At 38.6% G+C, this 14396-nt stretch overlaps 4 protein-coding genes across 5 annotated transcripts; 3 read left to right on the top strand and 1 right to left on the bottom strand.

Moving 5' to 3' along the window:
* The first annotated feature begins 258 nt into the window (after positions 1-258).
* Positions 259-2758, top strand: LOC112772302 (nuclear transcription factor Y subunit A-8). 2 transcript variants are annotated; one of them, XM_025817213.3, is made up of 6 exons: positions 259-581; positions 909-1185; positions 1276-1427; positions 1507-1581; positions 1928-2080; positions 2363-2758. In XM_025817213.3, exons 2-6 carry the CDS (start codon positions 939-941, stop codon positions 2570-2572), a joined length of 837 nt encoding a protein of 278 aa, XP_025672998.1. In that variant the 5' UTR covers positions 259-581; positions 909-938; the 3' UTR covers positions 2573-2758. The 2 variants fall into 2 exon arrangements, with proteins under 2 accessions (XP_025672998.1, XP_025672999.1); XM_025817214.3 differs by having other exon boundaries at positions 411-581; positions 2350-2758.
* A 545-nt stretch (positions 2759-3303) lies between these two features.
* LOC112772135 (PHD finger protein ALFIN-LIKE 3) lies at positions 3304-6708 on the top strand. Its single transcript, XM_025817016.3, has 5 exons — positions 3304-3607; positions 3775-3807; positions 4817-5045; positions 5353-5488; positions 6050-6708. The coding sequence occupies exons 1-5, from the start codon at positions 3523-3525 to the stop codon at positions 6314-6316; spliced, it is 750 nt and encodes a 249-aa protein (XP_025672801.1). The 5' UTR covers positions 3304-3522; the 3' UTR covers positions 6317-6708.
* Positions 6709-7704: 996 nt separating this feature from the next.
* Positions 7705-9578, bottom strand: LOC112772134 (uncharacterized). The gene has a single exon (XM_025817015.3). The coding sequence runs from the start codon at positions 8978-8980 to the stop codon at positions 7958-7960; it is 1023 nt and encodes a 340-aa protein (XP_025672800.1). The 5' UTR covers positions 8981-9578; the 3' UTR covers positions 7705-7957.
* A 2033-nt stretch (positions 9579-11611) lies between these two features.
* Positions 11612-13960, top strand: LOC140181705 (uncharacterized). The gene is made up of 2 exons (XM_072226002.1): positions 11612-12772; positions 12839-13960. Exons 1-2 carry the CDS (start codon positions 11612-11614, stop codon positions 13958-13960), a joined length of 2283 nt encoding a protein of 760 aa, XP_072082103.1.
* Positions 13961-14396: the final 436 nt, after the last annotated feature.

The raw sequence follows: 14396 nt of genomic DNA, 5'->3' as shown, positions 1-14396 counted from the left end.
TTGTTTTTTAACCATTTTATTTATTACAACAAAACGACAAAAATGTAATGGCTCCACTGAAAAACGATTTTCTTAGTATTCTTATCAGATAGATATACCAAACAAGATCAGGTGTAAAATAATAACTTATAGATCATAGCTTACTTGTTTTATTATCTTATTTCTTGGTAACATATATCATAATAATAAAAATAATAAGTGAGAAGTGGTGGTGGTGGGGGTGACTATAGTTGGTAGTGTTAATGTATGTATTTGTGTAGAATTATAACTATTAAACATAATCTAAAAACATTATTGTTTTGTTTAGCAGTGATGATGAGTGTCCCTTGAATTGAAGGGTCAAGACTTAAGAAAGAAAGAGTGTCTTAGCACCAAAGCTAAGTGAAACAAATACAAAGACAGACAACACTGAAGAGAGTTTTAAGTGTGTGATTGTGATTATGTAAATGAGAGTGAGAACAAGTGCTTCTTCTAAGCTTACAACCTTCAAAGTTCAAACCCCAGAAAGACACACACAACAGTTTCTGGTTTTACACCAATTCCCACTGCTACTTCCTCTTCAAATTCCCTAAATTTCCAAGGTTTCTTCTTAATTTTCTTTATTTCAGTTCACATTCTTTTCTTCCTCTTTTTGTTTTAATTTTTGATGTAGTTGTGAGTCAACAAAAGGGTAGCATTTGGGGCTTGAAATGATGCAACTAATCTTATAATTTAATCATAAAAAGCAGCAAATTGCATAAAACAACATACTTGCTATTGACTATGTCTTAGATGGAGTTTTTCTTGCTATGTGTATCTTACTATTTGCTGATGGCTGATTCTTCACTCACTCACTCACTCACAGTTATTCTTAGCAATGATTTCTTTTTTGTTGGTTGCTGTGTATGTTATGAACTCTTTATGAGAAGAGTTGAAGTTGGGAGGCATAGTGGAAAACAATGAAGTGTATGTGTGAAAAAGACTCTGCTCTATGTTCTGTTCATGCAACACCAGCCTATGTTCTTGGATGCTCATCATCATGGGGTAATTCTCCTGAATCTGATGTTGTCCAACAATCATCCATGTCTGATAAATTGAACTTAAACATGGGTGTTGTTCTGCCACAACAATGTCACAAGAGTAGGCCACTAAATCTCCAATTTCAAGAGCAGGATTCATCTTCAACTCTTTCCACCAATCAATCTGGTACTTGGGAATTCTATATAATATAGTTCTTGTTTCAAAATTTGTTATTAGCCTTGGATTTGATGGCTTAATTGGTATACTTGAAACCAGGTCAAATTTCTATCCAGCATAGCAATTCTTCAGCTTGTTCATCATCACTTAGCAGAAATATGGAGAAGACTGCTGGAAATCAAATCAGTTCTTCAATGGGGATTCTTGATTTTTCCTTCCCTCCTTCGGAACTCGATCGCGGCCAATCAACTGTAAGTAGTTATATGGTTGTGATTTTTGCGATGAAAGACATGAATGAAGAGATCATTTTAGTTGGAATGTGTGTTTCAGGCTCCAATTGCATTTCATTGTGCATATCCATGCTATGGTGGCATACTAGCTGCTGCATATGGCCAACACTCTAAGGTAATTAATTTAGTAAACTCCATTCATTTGTTCTTATTAGTAAATTCTTGTTTTCTACCACAAAGTTTCTAAAGTTGCATGCTTATTGTTCAACAAGTTTCTCTGTTGTATTTTGTTTCTCTTTGAAAATGTTTCTTAGTTTTCCTTAGCATATTGTTTGATCTTTTCTGTGTATATGTAATATGATTGGTTAAATTAACTATTTGTGGGTGGAAAACTTTCATCTTTTTGACCCAATACTTTCTTTGCTACAAACTTTAAATTACTGAAAATGAGATCATTATATGAGAGCATGATCATTCTTGTTAGCATCAAACATAAGTCATGATTATTCATTAATATGCAGGTAATTGGAAGTGAAGCAGTTCGGATTCCTCTGCCACTTGATCTGAGAGAAGAACCTATATATGTGAATTCAAAGCAGTATCATGCTATATTGAGACGTAGACAGTACCGAGCTAAACTCGAAGCACATAACAAACTCATCAGAGATCGCAAAGTAAGTGCATTTTCTAACTAATATCCATATATCAATCTCTCATAAGTCATAATCTACGCTAACTAATGTGACAATATAATTAGGATCAATTAGATCATGTTAAAAAAGAAAGAGAGAACAGTAGAAAAAAGATTTGTGTGTGTTTAAGTTGTCTGAAATGATATAATATAAAAGAATATTTATAGTATTAAGAAAATCGAAATAATAAATATTCAGATATATTAAATAATAATTGATCTAATTGATTCTAATTATACTCTAACAATTAGTATTGTTCTACAGCCTTATCTTCACGAGTCTCGCCATCTACATGCACTGAAGAGAGCTAGAGGTGCTGGTGGACGCTTTCTCAACACTAAGAACCTCGACCAATCAAAGGTTACTTCTACCACCACCACTTCCTACCAGGCTTACATTGGAAGGGATATCCAGGACTATACGGCAGATACCGGTGGCGCCGCCAGTCACCGCCGTCTGTCTGTTCTTATGTGATCCCCTTGCAGGGCACCACCATGTATTCCATTTGGGAAGTCATCCTTGGCTCATCATATCTATATATATATACAGTTTCTGTCTTTATGTAAAGTTGTTACTGAAGAACTATTAGACGATGATTTAGTCAAACTTATTAATTATCAACTTCACATGAAAATAAATTCACGCGAGTTTCTGTTTTTATTAGTATATATATTACGGAGTTGTCCATCCCCAAGATAAATTTGTGTGGGGAAAGAGTTGGAGAGTACTATGATTTGCGACAAGTGATGTTTTTTCTATGCTCGTGCTTTAGAAAAAGAAAAAATGATACAATGTGAGTTGGCTTGATTTACAAATGTTTAATGTCTCTTAATGTTTAATCTATAGTGATTACTCCGACTAAATTGTTTGAAATAATACAACTCTTTTATTAGATACTACATAAATACAAGGTTAATAAAATGAGTGTTGACACTTTACAGTTTACACAAATTATGATGAATTAAATATTAAACACAAGAAAAGCGCTGACGGAGTGCCAGAGAAGACTAGCGGGTCCCACACATTTTCATCATTGTGAATTATTTTTTTATTCGAAAAAAAACGAAAAAAAAAGTAGGAGTTAAACTTACTACTAATAAGTAAGACTACACGGTAAATTACTAAATTAGTACTAATAAGATAAGATTAAAAAAGATTAAGATCCACGTGGTTGAAAGAGTGCGAGTTAGTGAATGATATTCTGTATCTGTTGTGTTCTCTTGTCTTGTCTTGTCTCGAAGAGAGAGTGTGATTTGATTCATGCAATTACATAATAACTAATAAGTAATAACACGCCTCAAAACGCCACCGTTTTGTTCCCTCATGTAATTAACTCATAACTCCAAACCCTTCTTTTTCGTTTTCTTCTTCTGATAACTGAATAGACGAGAAGAGAAGACAAGAGAAGACAAGAGAAGAGAGCAATGGAAGGAGGAGGTCGAACGGTGGAAGAGATTTACGAGGATTTCAAGGGTCGAAGAGCTGCCATCATCAAAGCCCTCACAACCGGTATCTAATTCTAACCCTTCTTCCTTCATTCCTCTTTCTTCCAATTCACAATTTTCTAATTCTTCTTCTTCTTCGATTTCCATTTTCCCTCTCTTGCATTTCATGCTTTCTTCGATCTGTAACTCGTGATTCGCGCTTCAATTCTTTTCTCCTCTTTGCGTTTGCAGATGTTCAGGATTTCTACAACCAATGCGATCCTGGTTAGTTACTTACTCAATTACTTACTCTCCAAACCACTTTTACTTTCTCTTTGCAATTTCAATTCCTCTTCATTCGCACTCAAATTTGGGAACCCTCTTTTTCTGCTATTTCTCTAATTTTTTTTCCGTATTACTGCGTTATGCCTTTCAAATGCTTTATGGCTTTTGCATTCAGGGTTTTCAATTTCGGCCAGCTTCTTATGATAACTTAGTATTGCTTCTTTCTCTCTCTTTTTTTTTTTTTTTTTTGGGAAGAATAAGGGTTCTTTTATTTTGATGTATTTTCAATTGTCAGTTTGTAACTGTTCTCTATCATAAGACTGCTAGCTCCGGATATTGATTGGGTAATTCTGAACTGCATTCCTTATTCTTGTCTGTCAATGTAGCCATAAATTCTGTTCCTGCACTTGTTGCCTTCTGTGATTTCTTAGAGCACATTTGATGCATGTTCCTGGAACAACCACAAAAGCTCCTTTTCCATTACTAACTAGAAACGATGTTTAAAAATAAAAAATAAAAAAAAAGAAAGTGGTTTCGGATGTGCTGTTAGAACACATTCCTGCAAGTATTTCTCAACATACTTGCTAGCGAATTTAAGCCTATTGTAAACTTTGTAATTCAATACGGATTGGGAGAATAGTACAGGCCACATTGCTTGGTGTTTGCACAGAGTGGAAAGCAGTAACTTCAGTGATTAGTTAATCTGTTATATATTTATGGACTAACCTTCAGGGGAACACATTTGCATCATCATCCTTGGTGTCATTCTCGCATAGGAAATAATTGTAGTGCTACCCTAGATGCTGAGCTGAGTATACTTGGAATCCTTGGAACTTGTCAAAACCCTTTTTGGCAGTAAATTCTATTCGGAGCTAAGTGGAATTTTGGTGGCAATTAAAAAATATGTATTGGTAGAACTAAAAATTGTTTTTATCTTAAATTGTTTTCCACTGTGGCTATTTCATGCCTTGAATTATAAGTTTCGTGTATCATTTGTTTTTACTTTCAGAGAAGGAGAATTTATGCTTATATGGATTACCTAGTGGGCAGTGGGAAGTAAATTTACCTGTTGAAGAAGTTCCACCAGAACTTCCTGAGCCTGTGCTGGGCATTAACTTTGCTAGGGATGGCATGCAAGAAAAGGACTGGTTATCTTTAGTTGCTGTCCATAGCGATACATGGCTGGTTGCTCTTGCCTTCTATTTTGGAGCCAGATTTGGGTTTGATAGAGCTGACAGGTATGCCTTACACTGCATAATTCTTATCCTGAGATAACTATCACCTTCTAAGGGGGTAAAGATGTATGTGATTTGATAACATATTTAGCACCCTTTTCTTGGAAAAAGTAGAAGAACCAGCTTAGCATTTTATTATCTCCTGAGTACTAGACAATCTTTTGAGAGTGCAAAGAAGAAAAAACTAATTTCTAAGTTGAATCCATAATCAATGTTCTTTTGGTGACGCTTAAATAATCTGAGTGTGTTATGAACATTGGTAAGGTTTAGTTTGTTCTCTAATGGATATATTTGACCATTTGTAATGCAGGAAACGACTATTTAATCTGATCAATGAACTACCGACAATATTTGAAGTTGTTACCGGTTCAGCAAAAAAACAAGCTAAAGAGAAGTCCTCAGTCTCAAACAACAGTGGCAGCAAATCTAAGTCCAGCTCCAAAGCGGTAAATAATACTTTTCTCCTCACACCAAGATATGTTGAATAACCATATCTGTTCATACCTACTTGTCCCTTGGAGTTGCTCTGGAAAACGTCGGATGCTTTCCAGGCTTAGGTTATTTGCTGATAGAAATCCTTTCCAAAATTAATTACCAAAAGGTGAAGGATTAAAAACTGTAATATAGTACATATGCTTAAATCTATACAAGATAGATAGTAACATATTGAATAGTATAATCAAAAGTTAGGATTTAATTATTCTGTTTTATCTTTACCAACTACTGGCACTATAGTGTTAATATGCAAGTGCGTGTGCGCGCGTGTATGCCTTTGGAGTGGTCTAAAACAAACTCCAAAAAAATGTTGTTGCTTAAATTTCTGTATTTCTGGTTTTTGCTTGTGCAATGTGGATATTGGATGCTAGTAGAGTAGTAGTATCTTGTTTCTGTTTTCGAACTGCCTGATTGAAGTTGTGGGTGAATGCATTCCTGGGGCTATCATGCTTGTGGTTCTCTACTTCTGCTTTACTTTTATGTTGCTATCTAATTATTGTCTGTTGGAGCAGCGGGCTTCTGAGTCGCAGGGTAGACAGTCAAAGGCATTCCAACCAAAGGATGAGGATGAAGGAGCAGAAGAGCAAGATGATGAGGAACATGGAGAAGCCTTTTGTGGGGCATGCGGCGAGAGTACCGGTACTGATGAGTTCTGGATTTGCTGCGACATCTGCGAGAAGTGGTTCCATGGTAAATGCGTGAAGATTACCCCTGCTAGGGCAGAACATATGAAGCAATACAAGTGTCCATCATGCAGTGGTAACAAGAGAGCTCGCTGAGCAATTTCACAGCATTGAATGGAGAAGCTTTGTTGGAGTCATAACTGATCTGGTTCATGTTTTTATTTTTTTTATTTTATTTTTAACTATCTACAGTTATTGGATAGTCTCCCACCCCTCTCCCCCCTTCTTTTTTTTTTTGATACATGTAGGCTTATTTTGTAGACTACTGTAGGATTTATGGTGTGTCGGTTCCTGCAAGTCATTTGATGCCCTGGGTTTATTTCCCTGTAGTTGAAGCATTGTTGACCTGGGAAGACCGAGTCTTTTTCCAATACGATTGGCATTGGAACCGAACCATAATGTTCTGACCAGCTAGATCTTATGTTTAGACTGCGCCTTTTGACAAGGTACTTCCCTAAATGAATGGGGTGATATCCTACCATCTTAAATTTGAGTCTCTTTTGAATGTCTGAGAGGAGCCATCGTTTACGAGTCTAAGGCTTTCCATTGTGTCAACCTAGATTCATTGGAGATAATTAGACCTAGACTCAAGTTTATGCTTTAGTAAAGTAGTAAACAAACGAATCCGGTAATCACTTTATATCTGCACGTAGCACGTTTTGTCAATGATTTGGATGGTGTCGGCGTCTAGTGCATTAATCCTAAACTGTAGCATGTTGAAACTTGAACGATAATATAGGACCTCTAAGAAAAAGGGGGGGGGAAAAAGAAAAAAGAAAAACAATATTCCTAAACTGTTGGTCTCAGTTTACCTTACCCTACTATTTCTCTAAAAAAAAGAAATTCCATCACCGCAGGTTGTAATTTATCCTATAAAAAAGGAAGACGATAAAAACAAAACATAATGAGAACATTTGGAGACTTGGAGCATTAATTCATTCTAGATGTTCAATTTTTATATGGATCTTAAATTAATTCTAGAAATGTCAAGTAAACACGCATGCTGACGGAAATAACGATGATAACCAGGCTAAATTTCTTTTTTTCTTTTTAAATGAGAAATAGTTGTAAAATATTTACATTTTAATCTGTTGAAGATTCCATATGCGAACAATAAGATCCATCATCCATACTACATAACTAGTAGAGTAACTTGTTTTACACTACTCCTGGGACCCCCCACCCAACATGTTGGTAGCCCCCACCATTAATTAAAGTTATCCACTACAAACCAAACCCATTAATAAATGCCTTATAGTTGCTCCCACTTCCCAGTACCTTGCATTCTTCTATCCATTGAAAATGATAAAATCATTAGAAAAATACAAACGATTCCTATCACTAATCAGATGCTGCTATCACCAAACTCATAATTCTGCTTTGGAACCCCTATGTTTGTATGGTAGGCAAGATTCAATTGGAACCCAGAAGTAATAATAAACAGTGTAAAATTTTCAGAAGCATGTACATTACATCAAATGCAGTTGTGTTAGAACTTGGAAGAAAATTTTTTATTTTCAATATATATATATATATAAGATGCCCTACAACTAAAATGCTTGGATTGATCAAGCAGCCATGCTGCATAAGTGAAGAAAAGGGTTGAAAGAAAACAAGTGGCATAGTTTAGACAAAAGAAACTAAGAGAGGATAATACTTCTTTCTCCTTTTTCTTTGTTTTCTTTTCTCTTCTTTTTTTCTTTTGTTGTTGTTGTTATAATCCTATCTCCATGGTCATCATGTCAAAACATCCTGATTCTTTGTAGAAAGTCGTTTAAGGAACTCATAAGTAGTGATCATTGTTGTTGCAGACAAAGACATTGAAGCCCATCTTGGTCCCAAACCTCTGTAACATGCCATCCAACCACCTTCCTTAACTAAATTCCTCACTGTCTGAACAACCGTTGGTACTCTACGCCCATTCCCATTCTCATCACCATCCAAGACCTGCAGCCTTGTCTTAATTGTATCCAATGGCATGGTGATTAATGCGGACATGCCACCAGCCATTGCTGCACTGACTCCCTGAACTGCCATTACTGTCTTCGAATCCGGCCTCAGTTCATTTGTTGTCTCACCATCATCCTTCTTATTGCTGCACAAGTAGTATCCAACACCACCCCAAACCATTCTCTGTGCAACAGAATATGAAGCCCACCAAACAGCATTTGAAGGTGCATATGTCAAAATTGATATCCCAAAACCTCTGTACAACCCTCTAGGACCATCTGTTCTGAGAATCTTCCTGAATGCATCAATCCCATTGGCATATTGTCTTGCATTGGAACCATCTTGAACCATTAGCCTCTGGCTCACTACGTCGACCGGGGTCCACACAAGCTGAGCTGCCATGGCTGCACTCAGTCCGGCCACCGCATTGGCAATCGTGGCCGCAGTCGGCTCAGCTATCCCAAACCTAACAGTGGCAGTGCCTACATTACTCTTAGTGATCTCTAAAGCAGCCATGTACATGGCTCTAGCAGGGATTGTTCCCATCAAAGAGGTACCAAACCCTCTATACAATGCTCGAAAACCCTCATGGCTAATCACTGAAAATGCAGTCTTGATGCAAGGAACTTGGGACTGAGCAACTTGCTGCCTCGTTTTCAATACCACAACGGGGTACAGTGCTGCTGAAACCCCAGAGAAAAGTGCTGCGCCGAGGAAGAAGAACTTGGATTTATCGAGCTTCTGCCAATCAATATCGGCTGGGACATGAACCTCTGGTGTCGATTCTTCCTTGGCAGCACCCAAGTTCATCTTCGCCACTTTCTTAAACCGACCCAATTCAATTCGCCACAAACCCAGAAAAAACCCTAAACCAAAACCCGATTTTTTCAATAAGATTTTTCCCGGATCCAGACCATCTACTACGACCTAGAAGGCTAGAACCCTAACTGTACAAACTTAAAAGAGAAAAGGAAAGTGGAAATTTTTCTCAAAAAAACGAAGAAACAATTATCCAATATAGGAACTGTACAATTTGCAAGTACAATTAAAGAATCACATATATTACAATAATAGAAAGTGGAATTGAGAATCTAAGAGGGATGAATTAGGGGGAAAAAGTGGGTTTTTTCCTCTTGTGGAACCAGGTCTTGGATCGAACGTGAGGTAGGATGAGTAGATCTAGCATTTGTATTTGTATATTAACAGAGAGAGTCATACCAGCAACATCAGCGTCTTCATCCTGGCCACCGGCGCCGGAAATTTCGAACCTTGCCGGAATGGAAAGGAGAGAGAAAAACTTCAGAACATTTCGAGAGAGAAAAGCAAAGGGGGTGATGGTAAGTTATAGAGAGAGAGTGTGTGTAAAGAGAGAAAGTGATGGATGGGTAACCGGAATAGCAGGGATTTCAGATTTGAGGTTTTTACTTTCCTTTTAGTTTTCTTTTATTAGATAGAAATGGATTTTGATTTTGATTTATGCAAAAAATGGAGTCTTAAATAGATTAGTTAGATGTTTAAAACAGGATTAAAATGAATGAGATTCAACAAGGCTAGATAGACACTAAAATTAGTATTAAAATTAGTTATTAATATAAAATATATATTAAAAATAAATTAAATTATATATATAATAATTAATTTTAATAATTAATTTTAGTATATAAATATAATTTTTAAATGAGATTAGTACAATTTTAACCCAACTATCCAAGGTCTTTTACATTTTTTGTTTTTGCTTTCACCCAATAATAGATTTTGTAGGGAATCAAAATGTATAGCTTGTAACTTGTGAGTTGTGAGGCTTTATTTCTTTTAAAAATATAATTTCTTTTATGCATTAACATTTTTTTACCATTTTTGTAAGGTTTATAATACTATATTAATTTAGAATGCTTGAATAAACATAATAAAAATGTTTAATTTATGGATTAATCTCTACATACAAGTGTTTTGCGCTTACAATACAAGCTTTACAAGCCTGAAGAGAATAAAATCCACTAATTGCGCTGCTTTATGTGCCTCTTTAACAGACTTTTAAATTAATTCAAATCAATTAATGCGCAAATATATAACTTCCATTTTTCAAAAGATTTAGTTTCTTTTTTCGAATTTCTTGTCAAATTTGTTGGATCTCCTTCTTGCTTCGTGTTTTTTTTTCGATTTTCATGGTTTCTGAAATCAAGTTTTGAAATTGTTTTGAAAATAATGGAACTTCAGAAATACACCCAAACAATTACAGAAATATACCCAAACGGTTACAGAAAGGATTACAGAAATATACCTAAAGGATTTAAGAAATACACCCAAAATATGGAGGAGACAGCTTTTAATGTTTTGCTGGTTAAGGATGAGGCACATGGCAAATACATTTTAGAAAAAAAAACCTAGAAGAGCGATAAAATAGTACCTTGAATAATGTTTCTTCGTTTTTTCTGGTGATTTTTTATGAAAATTTGTATCTTTTCTTCTTGATTTCTTCTACTCTTTGCGATGAGTTGGAACGTTTCTGCAGAATCGTAGTTTATTTCGATATCTTGACGGTTTGCGTTTTGATTGAGGAATAAGAGGAAGAGTGCGGCATAATGAACGTGTTGTGGAAGGGTGATTAAGGAATGCGTTGGATGCTCGATTTTGAAGGAGTGTTGCACGTGTTTTTTTTTTTTTGGATTTGGACCAACTTGTATAGCTTGTAAGCCAAAAAAATTTGTATGTATATCAGACCTCTTAATTTATAGGGTAAAAAACTTGATTAAACCAAGGGAGAAGAAAATTTACAGAAATCAGCCAAACTGAATTCCTAGACAGCATTCAACCAGAATCAAATTATTATATAATTCGAATCTATACGTTTCGAATTAAAATCCTATGTAGTTCGATATGACTTAATTCGAATTATATGCAAGCATGAGAAACAAGTAATTCGAAACAACTGGTTTCGAATTATTAAAGAGGAATTCGAATTCAGTTAATTCGAATTACTAAGAAAGGCTTGACGAAACATAAATCGAAACATATTGTTTCGAATTAGTAAGGAATTGTAATTCGAATTTATTTGATTCGAATTATAAATATATAGTGCGAATGTAGTTGATTCGAATTACCATGAACCGGAGCTCTATATATATGCTGTGAACTCAGAGTTTTTCTCATCAAAGAGGTGAGATGGCTAGTGAGGATAGTTTTCTAGTGCTGGTACACCACAGAGGATCGATTAAGAGAAAAACTCGGTCCGGCGTGAAGTTCACTGATAAGGATCCTCTATATATTATCGTGAGGCCAACCACCAGCTACGATGCTCTCGTTAGCTCTGTGCTGGAGAAGCTTGGTCTGGAAGGAGTTAAAAGGGTTAAGAAGTTTTTCTATCGCATCCCAACCACGGTGCTCCATGATACCGTGAAGTATGATTGTTTCACGATCGGGAGTGATGAGGACTTGCAGGTCATGTTTCTTTGTCGTAGGCAGTTTCCCGAGGTAAGGACACCAGCGCTGTTAGCAAAGTTGGTTGATGTGGTATCTAGCTCAGGTGGTTCGAACCGGAATGCCAATACTATAGCCACGGTTGCCGGCTCGAGCTCAAGACCTGCGGTTGCTTCATCCTCCGTTCCTGTGTATGAGCCATCGATACAGCCTGTTGCCTCCCCATCGTTTGCTGTTGATCTCAGCGGCAATGTCGGAGACGTGGTTCGATATGGGGAGCATCTTCCGACCGAAGTGCAGTGTCCTACACCGACTGGTGTTGGGGAGGGATTGTTTGATGATCAAGATGACGATGATGTCGAGCTTGATATGATTGCTGATGACAGTGGCGATGATCTTGGAGCGACTGATCCGAGAAGGGCTACAGGTGGATCTAGTTCTGGCACACAGCAGTACCCACCCCATTTTTCATCGTTGGACCTGGATGCCATGAGGCATGACGAAAATCCTAGGCAGACGGCTGGATTTGGCGCTAGAGATACGGAAGGGTCTGCCGGTATGACAGAGTTCCAGGTTGGGCAACAATTTCAGGATAAGGATGAGGCGCTGTTGAGTGTGAAGACTTACAGCATCCGCCGAGGGGTCCAGTACAAGGTCGTTGAGTCTGACTACCACAGGTATGTTGGAAAGTGTTCTGAGTTTGGGAATGGGTGCACATGGTTGATTCGGTTGAGTCTCCGTCAGCGCAAGGGCATCTGGGAAGTGAAGCGGTACAACGGACTGCATACCTGTCTCGCCACCTCCATCTCCAGCGACCATAGGAGTCTGGACTACCATGTGATAGCGACATTCATTATGCCAATGATTAGGGCTGATGCATCCGTCAACATCAAGGTGCTTCTAAATGCCACGGCCGCACACTTTGGATTCAGGCCTACGTACAGGAGGGTATGGATGGCGAAGCAGAAGGCCGTTGCAGTCATCTATGGGGACTGGGATGAGTCGTACAACGAGCTCCCTCGGTGGGTGTTAGGAGTTCAGTTGACGATGCCTGGCACTGTAGCAGTCCTCAGGACTTGCCCTGTTCGAGTTGGGGGACAGCTGGACGAGTCTCATGCTTATTTTCATAGGCTGTTCTGGACTTTCCCCCCTTGTATCGAGGCCTTTTGTCATTGCAAGCCCTTGGTGAGTATTGACGGCACCCATCTATATGGCAAGTATGGGGGAACGTTGCTTGTCGCGATTGCACAGGACGGGAACTCCAACATACTCCCTGTGGCATTTGCACTAGTTGAGGGTGAGAATGCTGAGTCATGGTCTTTCTTTCTCTCCCACCTTCGTCAGCACGTGACACCTCAGCCGGGTCTGTTAGTTATTTCAGATAGGCATAACGGCATCAAGGCAGCGCTCGAGGCTCCCGATAGGGGATGGTTACCTCCGGCCGCATACAGGGCGTTCTGCATTCGACACGTTGCAGCTAATTTCGCCCTCACCTTCAAGGGAAAAGATTCCCGGAGGCTTCTTGTGAACGCCGCATATGCGAAGACCGAAGTGGAGTTCGACTACTGGTTTGACATTCTGCGCTCTGAGAATCCGGCAATGTGTGACTGGGCGAACCGAATTGAGTATTCGTTGTGGACACAGTACTGTGATGAGGGTCGGAGATTCGGGCACATGACCACCAATATTTCTGAGTGTGTGAATTCAATCCTGAAGGGGGTAAGGAACCTCCCTGTGTGCTCGCTGGTTAAGGCCACATACGGAAGGCTGGCGGAGCTATTTGTCCGTAAGGGGAGGGAGGCCGAGGCTCAGATGGGTACCGGACAACAATTCAGTCAATACCTAGTAAAGTGTATCGAGGCCAACCTGAAGACAGCCAGGTGCTTCACGGTGACTGTTTATGACAGGGATAACTCGGAGTACACGGTGGCAGAGACGACTCCGACAGGTTCATTCTCACTTGGTACCTACAGGGTCTCACTAGGGTCTCAGACTTGTGACTGTGGATACTTCCAAGCACTTCATTTCCCGTGTCCTCACGCATTGGCATGCTGTGCTTATTCACGTCTTAATTGGATGCCTTATGTCCACCAGGTCTATCGCCTTAGTTCCGTTTTCGGTGTCTATCAGATGGGATTTACACCTCCCATTCCGGAGGGATTCTGGCCACCTTATGGCGGGCCTACCGTTATACCGGATCCGAACATGAGGCGTGCGAAGGAGGGTCGTCCGAGGTCCACCCGCATTCGCACCAACATGGATGATGCAGATCCGAACCGGCCAAAGAGATGTGACCTCTGCAGGCAGCCAGGACACACTCGTCGGAGTTGTCTGCAAGCCGGACGACCCACTGGGACAGCTGGGAATGAATAGGAACGTTGGTGTGTCTTTTTTTTTTGTATCAGCAGCTGTATTTTATTTCAGTTAGCAATCAATGTTCTAGGTGGAACTCATTTGTATTTTATAAGTGATGAAAGTTGTAATTCGTACAAGATATGCTTGTTGAATGTCTTTCTAATTATGTAGTTAAGTTAAATGAGTAAAATCATGGAAATGATGGGATGACTGATAATACATAACATAACATCAAAGTAACTGCTGCATGAACAACTAGCTTAATGAAACCATACATAACACTGATAACCAACAAAAAAGATACATAACATAAACATAACAAGACGACATACACCACGATCCCCAAATCATCTAAAGAGGTGTGACCCCGTGAAACAACGGCGTGGAACCCGTGTCCTATGACCTCTCCGTATAAATGGCTCCTCATCCTCAATGGAGTCATCCTCGTCATCCG

This window comes from Arachis hypogaea, chromosome 18, assembly GCF_003086295.3.
Source record: "Arachis hypogaea cultivar Tifrunner chromosome 18, arahy.Tifrunner.gnm2.J5K5, whole genome shotgun sequence".
NCBI lineage: Eukaryota > Viridiplantae > Streptophyta > Magnoliopsida > Fabales > Fabaceae > Arachis > Arachis hypogaea.
The sequence above is the reverse complement of the archived record's forward strand: the minus strand, read 5'-3'. Positions and strand labels throughout refer to the sequence as shown.

Excerpts from the sequence above, each read along its gene's own strand:
- LOC112772135 (XM_025817016.3), top strand. The coding sequence starts at position 3,523 with ATGGAAGGAGGAGGTCGAACGGTGGAAGAGATTTACGAGGATTTCAAG. Across the intron at positions 5,046-5,352 it reads GGGTTTGATAGAGCTGACAG|GAAACGACTATTTAATCTGA; the intron begins GTATGCCTTACA and ends TTTGTAATGCAG. Across the intron at positions 5,489-6,049 it reads CTAAGTCCAGCTCCAAAGCG|CGGGCTTCTGAGTCGCAGGG; the intron begins GTAAATAATACT and ends CTGTTGGAGCAG.
- LOC112772134 (XM_025817015.3), bottom strand. The coding sequence starts at position 8,980 with ATGAACTTGGGTGCTGCCAAGGAAGAATCGACACCAGAGGTTCATGTC.
- LOC112772302 (XM_025817213.3), top strand. The coding sequence starts at position 939 with ATGAAGTGTATGTGTGAAAAAGACTCTGCTCTATGTTCTGTTCATGCA. Across the intron at positions 1,582-1,927 it reads CATATGGCCAACACTCTAAG|GTAATTGGAAGTGAAGCAGT; the intron begins GTAATTAATTTA and ends ATTAATATGCAG. Across the intron at positions 2,081-2,362 it reads AACTCATCAGAGATCGCAAA|CCTTATCTTCACGAGTCTCG; the intron begins GTAAGTGCATTT and ends ATTGTTCTACAG.
- LOC140181705 (XM_072226002.1), top strand. The coding sequence starts at position 11,612 with ATGTTTCTTTGTCGTAGGCAGTTTCCCGAGGTAAGGACACCAGCGCTG. Across the intron at positions 12,773-12,838 it reads TTTGTCATTGCAAGCCCTTG|GACGGGAACTCCAACATACT; the intron begins GTGAGTATTGAC and ends GCGATTGCACAG.